The sequence below is a fragment of the Exophiala oligosperma genome (genome assembly GCF_000835515.1).
Source record: "Exophiala oligosperma strain CBS 72588 unplaced genomic scaffold supercont1.4, whole genome shotgun sequence".
Lineage (NCBI taxonomy): Eukaryota > Fungi > Ascomycota > Eurotiomycetes > Chaetothyriales > Herpotrichiellaceae > Exophiala > Exophiala oligosperma.
The window spans coordinates 1,772,439-1,782,921 of record NW_015622821.1 but is presented as its reverse complement, the minus strand read 5'-3'; the positions used below and the strand labels follow the sequence as shown (position 1 = coordinate 1,782,921).

At 50.8% G+C, this 10,483-nt stretch overlaps 4 protein-coding genes across 4 annotated transcripts; 2 read left to right on the top strand and 2 right to left on the bottom strand.

The window, feature by feature from the left end:
• PV06_04752 (uncharacterized protein) lies at positions 1–1,428 on the top strand. Its single transcript, XM_016405683.1, has 4 exons — positions 1–242; positions 297–368; positions 433–486; positions 548–1,428. The coding sequence occupies exons 1-4, from the start codon at positions 185–187 to the stop codon at positions 1,051–1,053; spliced, it is 690 nt and encodes a 229-aa protein (XP_016263889.1). The 5' UTR covers positions 1–184; the 3' UTR covers positions 1,054–1,428.
• A 578-nt stretch (positions 1,429–2,006) lies between these two features.
• On the bottom strand, positions 2,007–3,476 carry PV06_04751 (uncharacterized protein). The gene has a single exon (XM_016405682.1). It carries the CDS (start codon positions 3,458–3,460, stop codon positions 2,060–2,062), a length of 1,401 nt encoding a protein of 466 aa, XP_016263888.1. The 5' UTR covers positions 3,461–3,476; the 3' UTR covers positions 2,007–2,059.
• A 192-nt stretch (positions 3,477–3,668) lies between these two features.
• On the top strand, positions 3,669–7,945 carry PV06_04750 (uncharacterized protein). Its single transcript, XM_016405681.1, has 4 exons — positions 3,669–3,964; positions 4,025–4,051; positions 4,103–5,052; positions 5,099–7,945. Exons 1-4 carry the CDS (start codon positions 3,728–3,730, stop codon positions 7,764–7,766), a joined length of 3,882 nt encoding a protein of 1,293 aa, XP_016263887.1. The 5' UTR covers positions 3,669–3,727; the 3' UTR covers positions 7,767–7,945.
• PV06_04749 (uncharacterized protein) lies at positions 7,810–10,331 on the bottom strand. The gene has a single exon (XM_016405680.1). It carries the CDS (start codon positions 10,189–10,191, stop codon positions 8,689–8,691), a length of 1,503 nt encoding a protein of 500 aa, XP_016263886.1. The 5' UTR covers positions 10,192–10,331; the 3' UTR covers positions 7,810–8,688.
• Between the last annotated feature and the right edge of the window lie 152 nt (positions 10,332–10,483).

The window sequence follows — 10,483 nt, the reverse complement described above, 5'->3', positions numbered from 1 at the left end:
CATAAACCTCCCACGTTCTTCTCCCGCCAAAATTTGAACTTACCCTTCTATTCTACCCATCACCTCAATCTTCTCTGTCTCTTTTGGATCCAGACTCCATCAGCCTTGGATATCCATCATCATCATCAACTCTTACTCAATACCTTCTACCATCATCCAATCTCATCCCGTTCGCATCTTCAACATGAAGGCCGAACACTTCATCGCTCTTGCCGCCTTTGACATGAATGTCTTCGGTTCTGGTAAGATTCGCGTCCAAATTCACTTTGAACCTTCCCTCACTGACTGAAAATTAGCTGCCGCTCTCAAAGAGGGCCCCAATGATGGAGTTCCGAATGCCAATGACAAAGTCATTGCTGCTCTTCAAGGTGAGAAGCAATGATTGAGATCCTTTCCTGAAATCTTTCAAAAAAAACTGACTGATTTTTGCAGCACGTGGTGTCCCATTGGGAGAGATCAAAGACCTTGTCAAACTCGTTCCTCGTGGTAAGCCAAATTGCGTTGCCTCTTCATGAAAGTTTCTTGACTGATTTCAATTCTTTCTCAGATACCGTCACTGTCACCACTACTGCCGACTGTGGTCCTACCTTTGCTCCCTATGGCGAACCATCTACTACCATCATGTCGACTGTCTTCTCTACCTACATGCCACCTGCAGTCGGAACCACTGGAACCTCGGCTACTGCTGCGACTACCCCTCTGACCACTCCTGTGTTCACTAACACCGTTGTCACTTCAGAGACTTCGGTTGCCACTGCAAGTGTTCCAGCCACTGAGGTCACCACCCCTGCAGTCACCACTCCTGAGGTGAACACTGTCGCGACCACTCCAACTGCTGAGACCACCAATGTCGTCACCACACCTGGACCCAGCACTGGCATCGAGACAACATCCTCCGAGACCACTCCGATGACCACCAATACTCCCACCGGAAGCAACACCCATGCCACTGTCACTACTCCGCCTGCGCCCACTGCTAATGTTGCTGGCACTGCAGGTATCCATGTCGGCTTGGGCCTCTTTGGTCTTCTTGCTGTCTTGGTCATGGCCTAAGTGTGCACATGATACTCTGACACTCTTTGCAGCTATGTCTGCCATGTAATCAACATGCTACATACGCATCTGCAAGTGGAGTCAGTAATAGATCTCATCAAATGAGATTTTCACTGGAGTCAAGGTCACAAAAGAGCTTTTACAAATGTTTTCCAAAGGGGTGGTTCACCACAATTGCACTTGGGTTGCCACATTCTTCACTATGTTTTCAAGCTCGGCCAATTGGTTTGGTGGACATTCGTGGTCATGGGTGTAAAGCGCCTCTGCAAGTTGGATGAAGGATCGGTCTAATTGCTATTGCAACCTAATACGGTTCGCATCACAACGTGTTTCCATAACAAAAGGTACCTTGACTTCCATAATAACAAAAACAAATTCTATTCCACACAAACATCTTCTACTCCTTTGAGAGATCTATTCGTTCGTGCATGCTGAACTTTGCTCCGTCTTTGACGATCTTGCCAACCGATGCTTATTGTATATGGACTCGATGGTTTGAAGACTCGACAGAAAAACAACACAATCAAGTTATGTTGTGCTACTGCTGCTGTTGCTGTTGCTGTTGCTGTTGCTGTTGCTGTTGCTGTTGTTGTTGGCCATGCTTGCTTCTGTGACCCTTATTCATGCTCTAGCCTGACGACAAACAACAAGCCCTTTACTCCTGAAGTGTTCCGCCTTGTCTCTGCACGAGGCTGTCGGTTAATTCTCGGTTGATATTAGTCTGAAATTTTTCCCGTCGTGGACTCAGCCCGGCTTCCTTTGGGGAGTATGACATACTCTGTTGTAGTCCTGCGACGATGGAGACAAGAAAGCGACAGGCAAAGCGTGGCGATCACAACACAAAAGTCTCACTTCCCTCTCACGTCAAATGTTACAGCGTGTGAATGCCACTAGCAGAGAGTCAAAGGTTTAGGTAGAGCAGACCTGTCAGTCTTGTTCTGTGTCGGGAGTGACATCAATATTGTGAGTTGGGTATCTAGATACGTTTCTATACACATCTACATGACTATTCATCGCCCTCCTCCAAAATTCTATCTGTCTCTTGTTTCTTAGAGGAGTGGCGGCCTCTTCTCCTGCCGTCTTCCCAAACCTCCTCCCAGAACCCTTCTTTCCATAATCGCAAAACCTCAAAGCCGACCTCGACTGCGATGAGCACGATGATCATCCACTCGAGGAACAAGCCGTGCTTCTCGCTCAATCTCTCCCGAAGAACGGTGGCGATCTCCGCGGCATAGTCCATCTTCTCGTTCAACACCTTGATTCGGATCCCGACGTCCAAAGCCCGGCCAACTTGGTCGTAATAGTTTTCCAGATTCAAATCGTGGCGAGAATCCCAGAATATGTCCGGCAACGAGTCCGTGAGCTCGGAGTAGAGGTTCAGTTGGGCGCGGAGGAGAAGAAGTTGGCCTGTCTTGCGCAGGATGAAACCACGGGACAATTTGAAGGGGAGGCGCGAGCCTTTGGAAAGAAGAGCGGGAATGTCGGCGGTCGAAGTGAGATATGTGGACAAGTTTGTCTCGAGAACTGCCAGTTTCGTGCTACGTGCGAAGCCAGACGAGAAGGCGATCTTGGTGAGCACCGTGTCCACCGATTGGTACTGAAACTCTTCACCCGGCAGGTCAGAGCCGGAGTTGTTGTGCTTCGTACCTAGTATGATTGTCTCGCCCCGGATGAGGCTGTCTTTACGTGTTGCATCTTCAATATAGTCTAGATCTTCGGTTTCGATAGGCTCTTTGTGAGGATTTTCTGCCGCGGGCAGAAGCGTCCGCGTCGCAAAGTACGATGTGAAACCTTCTGGAAGTGCCCAGGTGACGAGTGTGCCGGAAGGGAATATGAAGGCATCTCCGACCTCGGTAGATGAAAGGTCAACGGCAGCTGGGTTCGTCGAGCGGTAGATCGAAGATATAGGGATCTGAACGTGGACGATCTGGGGGAAGAGGCCGGTGCCGAGAGGGTCGGGCTCGTAGCCCTTGCTGCGTAGGATATCGACGACTTTATTTAGGTCGAATGTATCGGCAACGGCGTATGCTGTGACCAACTTGGGCGTGCCAATATCCTCTTGGGGCTTTCCGCCCGAGCGGACAAGATTGCCTGCTTTTGAACGTTGTGCCTCGAGGCCGATCCTGCGCAGGGAGGTTTTGGTGCCGGCAGATCGTGCTGTTTTCCTCTTCTGCGCTTGTATGGATGCCGTGTCTTCTTTTGCATCATCTTTCAACTGAGCAAACTGGCTGAGAAGGGCAGGGTTCGAGGAGAAGAACTCCCGGCGCCGGGGACGCTGGAATATGGGAGATGCATGGAGCGGGCGCAAGCCAGGCTGGCGGACGGCGTCGTAGCCAGACCTTCGACAGCTTAAGCAGACATACTGACTACCCAAAGCCAAAGTTGGCCGCACCGAAGTCGGGCGCATGTTTCACGTATGCATACCTACCCGAGCAACGAAGCATTTTCCCGGAAATGCATACATGCATCTTAAAACTTTCCCGACCACACTTGATGATTCTAATGTTTCGCAGTACAAGTCTTGCAGGTGCTACGGTGGATCTTGTGGCCATTTGGACTTCCCTCGGCGCTCGTCATTCTGTATTGGAGTCTCGACTGCCAGCACTGCTCCGCATGAGCACGTTCTAGCAGTTCTTGAACAGATGACGCGATAGCGCCTGACCTTGTCCCCTTGATGGCCGCTGGAGATGGCTCGTCTGAGCCGGGCAACGAGGAGAAGCCTCAAAATGAGACCGAAACGCCTGGGAAGCCCACAAAAGCAGAGTCGACTGCGGACGAGTCCCAAGACGACGAGGAAGACGAAGAAGAGGAAGAGCCACAGCTGAAATATGCCACCTTGACAAAAACTGTGAGCCCAATATATCGCAATGGAGATGCGACAAGTACTTTCCTGGTAGCAGGGGATAAAATGGCAAGTAGAAAACTCAGCCCCTCTAAATGCTAGACTCCTCCTAATATACATACTCGCTAGATCGTTGGAACTCATAATGGGAACATCGTAAGCCAGCCTCTTTCCATTATTGTAAATGCTGGCTGACATAGGGAACAGCACGTCTTCTCCTTGCCCACCTTCAGTCCGTTGAGAGTATATCATGCGCACACCGCCAGCGTATCTGCGATCTCAATATCCCCTCCCATTCCTCCTATCTCGATCCTTCGACCAGACCCTCCTCCCAAGCCGACGGCTGATCATCCACTCTCAAGGAGTAGATCGCCCACAGGCTCTCCTGCAGGGAAAGGGAAACAGCAGCAACAATTACCACCCGTGCCGAATACTCCTTCGAACCAGATCTACATAGCCACGTCCTCCATCGACGGTAATGTCTGTATCGCTTCGCTGGTGGATGCTCGAGATGTCCAACTACGCAACTTCGGCCGGCCGGTGCAGAGCGTTGCACTCTCGCCTGAATACAAGTCAGACCGGAGCTACTTGTCTGGCGGCCAGGCTGGTAGTTTGGTATTAACAACTGGAGGGCAGGCTGGGAAAAGCGCAAATGCGACTACAACTGGTACGGCGGCGGCCGCCTCGGGCTGGTTGGGCTCACTAGGACTGGGTGCCAATACGGGTACAGACAAGGTCCTGCACAGTGGAGAAGGCATCATTAGCACAGTCAAGTGGTCCCTCTCCGGGAAATACGTTCTCTGGGTCAATGAACATGGCATCAAGATCAAGAGATCGCAATTGAAGCTAGATACTAGCGAATCAGGAACTGAATGGAAGACGATGAGCCACATCGACAGACCAGCTCGACCAGGATGGGAAGACATGGCGAGCGTATGGAAGGCTCGAGCTGAATGGATCGACAGAGATAACTTGGAGATCGTTGATGAGTCGCCTACAAACGCCGCCAACGGAACTCCATCGAAGTCAGGCCTTAACAAGGTCAAAGTGGAGGAGGTTCTAGTTGGCTGGGGAGACTCAGCCTGGATCATCAAGGTGTATCCTGGGACCGCAGAGGGCTCGGGGCACAAAACTGGACGCGCAGAGGTCGCTACGATGCAAGTACACTCATTTCCGGGAGGAGCATTTGCTAACTTTCGACAGTATACGATTTGATGACTGTACTATATCTGGAATTTCGCTTTATACCCCAAATCTGCTTTTGGTACTTGCATATATGGAGAAGAAAGGGCCCAGCCTGGCCTCTCAAGGTAATGGAGAAGGGAAAAAGGGCCGTCGGACGCGTCACAATGCATTAGAACCGGAGCTGCGTCTCGTCGATATTCATACCAAAGAGGAGATTGACACGGATACTCTAACCGTGAGTAGATATGAGACATTGTCAGCCTCAGATTATCATCTAGGCGTTCTCCCTCCAGTCAGGGTGCCATCCTTCATGGTACAAAAGGGCTATCTTGGTGCACTTGGCTCAGGCATGAGTACCGTCGGTTCAAGTCTCTACACCGGAGTGGAAACTGTAGGGCAAGGCGTCTGGGATGCCACCATGTTTGGACCACGAATGTTGGGTGCGAATCGGATTTTCAGTGGTGCTGATAGCATCAAGAGTGGCACGACTGGGCCGGAACGTGGAAGTACTAGGGATCGGAAATATCTAGCTGGCTGGATTCCTGGATTGGGGTCGGCTGACGCTACGACGGAGGAAGAAACACCACTGACTACGGCACAAAGCATGAAGATCTTCATTCTCAGCCCCTATGACTGTATAGTGGCGGTCAAGCGCAATCTCAATGACAGGATGCAGTGGCTGATAAGTGTTAAGCGTTATCAGCAAGCATGGGAGCTAGTCGATGATCATCCTGAAGCTGCAGGAAGCTCTCTCGAAAGCCCCGAAACAGAAAGTCCTCCAACTCCATCCAAAGCAAGCTCGACAGCAAGATCTGCCACAGGGACACTCTCAAGCCCCGACAAAAGCCGTCAGCATGCGACGTTGGCTGAATTCTTCAATGATTCAAATTCCATGACGAGCTCAGCACAAGCGAAGTCTAAGGGCAAGTTTTCGGCCGCAGAGAAAGAAAAGCGAAGGATAGGCGAACTCTGGTTGAAACAGCTGACTGATGCAAACAATTGGCAGGAAGCTGGGGAAGTGGCTGCAAAAGTTCTCAACACAACTACACGGTGGGAGCATTGGATCTGGCGTTTCATCAAAAGGCAGAAGTTTGATGAGATATCGCCATATGTGCCCACCTTAGAACTGACACCCCCTCTACCGTCATCTATTTATGAGATCATCCTCGGATTCTATGTTGAGACAGACAAAGCCCGGTTCAAAGAACTACTTGATCAGTGGCCGTCTGATCTCTTTGAAATCAGCAGCATTACCACGGCTATCGAGGATCAACTTCGTTCCGGGGGTGCGCTGAAGGCTTCGGATGATTGGAGACTCTTACAAGAAGGCCTGGCTAAATTGTTCCTGGCCGACGGACGTTACAATGATGCCTTGAAATGTTATATCCACCTTCAGGATGCAGACACTGCTCTATCACTCATCAAAGAACACCATTTGGTCGAGGCAATAGCTGATGATATCCCCAGCTTTGTCACCCTCAGAGTAACCCCAGATCAGTTTAAATCCGCATCTACAGGCGAACTAGACGAACTTTCTGTGGACTCTATCCAACTGCTTGTGGACGAAGCTACTGCCGGCGTTGTTGAAGCTGACGAAGTTGTCTCCCAATTGAGTACTTCCAAGCTAAGGCCATTTTTGTACTTTTATTTCCGCGCTTTGTGGCGAGGAGAAGGTTCAAATAGCGTGGCTAAAGGCCCACGGGTCGGCCATTCAGCAGTTGCAACGGCCTTGATTGCCGACACCGGCAAGCAGCTAGTGGAACAATTTGCAGATACTGCTGTCGAACTGTTCTCGGAATACGATCGATCATTACTCATGGACTTCCTCCAGACATCGACAGCGTATACTTTCGAAAAGGCAGTGAAGCTGTGTGAGAAGAAACACTATATCGAGGAGCTAGTGTTTTTACTCAGCAAGACCGGTCAGATGAAGAAAGCTCTGTTTTTGATCATCGATGATCTCAAAGATGCGAAAAAGGCGATAGCGTTTGCAAAGGAACAGGACGATAAAGGCCTATGGGATGACCTGTTGGAGTATAGCATGTCTCGACCACGATTCATCTCAGAACTCCTCGCTGAGGTCGGAACGGCGATCGACCCAATAACCCTGGTCAAACGTATCCCGAGCGGCCTCGAGGTAGAGGGTCTGAAGGATGGATTGAGGAAGATGCTTCGTGAATATGATTTGCAGGATAGCATCAGCTCGGGCGTGGCAAGAGTGCTGAGCAGCGAGGTTGCCGTTGGCATGGAGACTCTCAGACGGGGTCGACGGAAGGGCATCAAGTTTGAGGTGATGCCACATCATCACCGAAAGCCCGTACACGATGCGGAGCATGTCGCAGATGACGCTGAAAAGGGGACAATCCCTGAAGAGGCTGTACAGAAACTCGAGGTTGAACCAGGTCGCTGTGCAAGCTGTCATAGGGTCTTTATTCAAGATGAGAAGGAGACACTGGTGGGGTTTGCGTGTGGTCATGTATATCACGTTTCGCACTTGTTACACGGACCGGAGGCGGAGGGGGACGAAGCTCCTTTACCGGATTCCGCCACGAGGAGGGACCGTGACAGCGAAGGAGCGCTGGACGATTTCAGGTTCTCGAGGAGCGTCGGGCCAAAGGTCACAAACGCGCGGCTTTTAAAGGACAAGATTCAGGCGGTGGGTGGGTGTAGAATTTGTAAAACATAGGCAAAAGGAACAGAGAAACATGAATTGACCGCAAGATCTGTCCCAAAGATGTTGATGAGAAGATGGTTATATACATACTGGGCATATCATGCGAGGTGAAACAAGTGAACGACATGAAAGCAACCGAGCGGTGTCTATATAGTGCGTAAGAGGTTGTCCATGAACGAACAAAACCCCCAGTATCATTGTCGTTGTACTAGCTAGGTATTCGTTTCTCCATGGCGGTTCATGATATCCATGATGCTAACGGGAACTCAGTCCTTGTGACACCCTTGAAAGAGTCGATCCGGAATGAATGGCGGACGCAAGTCAACCCATATCGACTTTGCACGTGTCGGGGTTCTTGTGCCATTACCATCCATCAAGAAGCAACGATGAAGCCGTCCAAGACGAGTGTCATGGCACCCGGAGAATAGCGGCGATCGTGACCTGCCTGCCTGCCACCTGTGTTTCGCTTGCGCCCTGGTGGCGATCAACACAATGCTTCATGTAGAGGCATACTCGAGGAAGAGCTAGATGCCACAGGTTAATAATGTGCCTCGGGAGATCATGGATCACTGATCCAAGGTGGTATTGCTAGAGCGGTCCAGTCGACGGGAGATTTTTGGAGATAGATAGGGAGAGATGCGGCGATCGTAATGTTGTCTTGCTTTCTTGCCGTGGCCACGAATCCCCTGAATACATGTGGAGGATGGACAGGGGGGCGCGGTGTGAGACAGCGTTGTATTGTCAGCCTTCATGTTGCACCAAGAGCGTTCGCGCGTCCGTGTGACTTTGATGTTGAAGGGACTCTCGCCTCTAGTCATAAAACGCGACCGAAGTTGATCGAGTCACGGCGCTGGTCCGGCCGCAGGCCTTCAGTTTTCCGACTCGATGCATCACTTGAGGCATATTTGAGTTCAATTTTTCAAAGAACCTAATTTCATCCTTGGGCACTGGCTTTCCTATCCGCCATGAACTGCCGTACACCTTCAATGCGGTTCACGAAAAACATGCGCTTCTTGTCGCTCTTCCAAACCAACACACCGGTCTCGTCGGCATAGCGGCACGGAGCCTCATAGTCGGCGTTGTTGGAGAAGTCCTTGAGTAAAAAACCATGCGTGGTCGTCATTCTGTCGCGTTCCAGCTGCCAGAGATGGATCTGATCCAATATGGTGGCGGGGAGGATGGGAACAACGCGTCCCTGGTCGGTGTTGCGGGCCTGCAGCTGAGCTTGCTCGGCTTGTGCGTGCCGGCGCATCTGCGGATGGGCATGTGCCGTCAGGTACGAGATGATTTGTTCGGCGGTGATTCCAGCTTGTACTGCACGCTGGACCGATGACTTGCTCATTTTCCCGGCGACAAGATTTGGATGGCGAGAGCGAAGATTGACAAAGAGTGACAGCAAAGCAATCTGCAGTGGTGACGAGGTGTAAGCGTAGACGCGATAATTGGTCTCCACGATGATGAAACCCTTGGAAGCACCTGAAGAAGAAGAAGGAGACAGGGAAGAGCCTATGGTGGTATTGGTTGCCGACAGTGCCGTGGCAGAGTCGGATGTGAGAGTTGTAGCCAGGCGAGTTGGGTAGAAGTAGTCCACGGGTGTACCATCCTCGATAGTCGGCTGATACACGATTCCGAAAGATACGAGGTCGGAAAGACATCGCTGCTGAGTCTCGTCTAGCGTTGACGTCGAATATGCCTGTCCAAGCTCTAGAGACGACACCAGGAAGAGGAACGACAAGACATCGACCTTGTCCATTTCAAAAACTTCGGCATTGTCAACATACAGAAACAGCAACGCCCAGATTTGCGTGTTGATGTCCTGGAGTACGAAGGCGAATCCTTCCTTTGTGATCTTTGCGGCTTGCCCACGGCTGTACGTTCCTGAGACTTCGATGAGGTGACCCGCTTTGAGTAGCTCGATGACTCCAGGCGAAGGCTCAATTGCGGTCTGCTTTGTGTCGAGCGGTGTGGCTGACGATCCCACCATGTATCCCAAGATTCCTTCCCATCGCTGGCGTGAATATTCGTCCAGTTCTGGTATCGACGCCCTGTCTTTGTCGGGAATTTTCGCAACTTGTCCAAATGACTTGCTCTCGCCGGCACCTGTCAATGCACTCCGAAGAGATCTAGCAAAGTCTGAAGTGAGGCTGTAGGCCTTTCCCGAGTTGAGGGTGACATCTCTGAAGATGTGATAGCGATGTAGTAGATCCAGGGCATGTTCTCGTTCGCCGCGGCTGCCATCCTTGACAAACATCTCCAGCTGTTTGACAGCCATAGGCTGCGGCATGTAAAGAAGCATCATCACGAATGTCTTCGCGAGGTTTGAGAGTCGTTTCCTGAAGATTGCAAGAGCAGATGCTGGGCTCCTGTACAGCCGATAAAACTGGGTTCCAGGCAGCGTTTCCAGGTATTCCCATGATTGTAGAGTTGTGTCCGCCATCCTGCAGGGCCTCGACGATAGGTGTTAGAATATGTCGAACACGATCAAATCATGCCGTATTCAAGGTTGATTATGCACATTGCCTGAATAGGATGGCTATCAGACCCCGCAAAGACAGAGAATTTGAGAGTGAATTGAAGATGGATGAGGTCTTGGTGAAACAGGCAACACAATGAAACAGCCGCAATATCAAAGAGCCTCGAGGCCAAGAGACGCTAAACTATTTTCGGTCGATGTCTGATCCTGTCCCATTTTCCACCCAGAATATTGTCTACGATCAATGACCTTTACC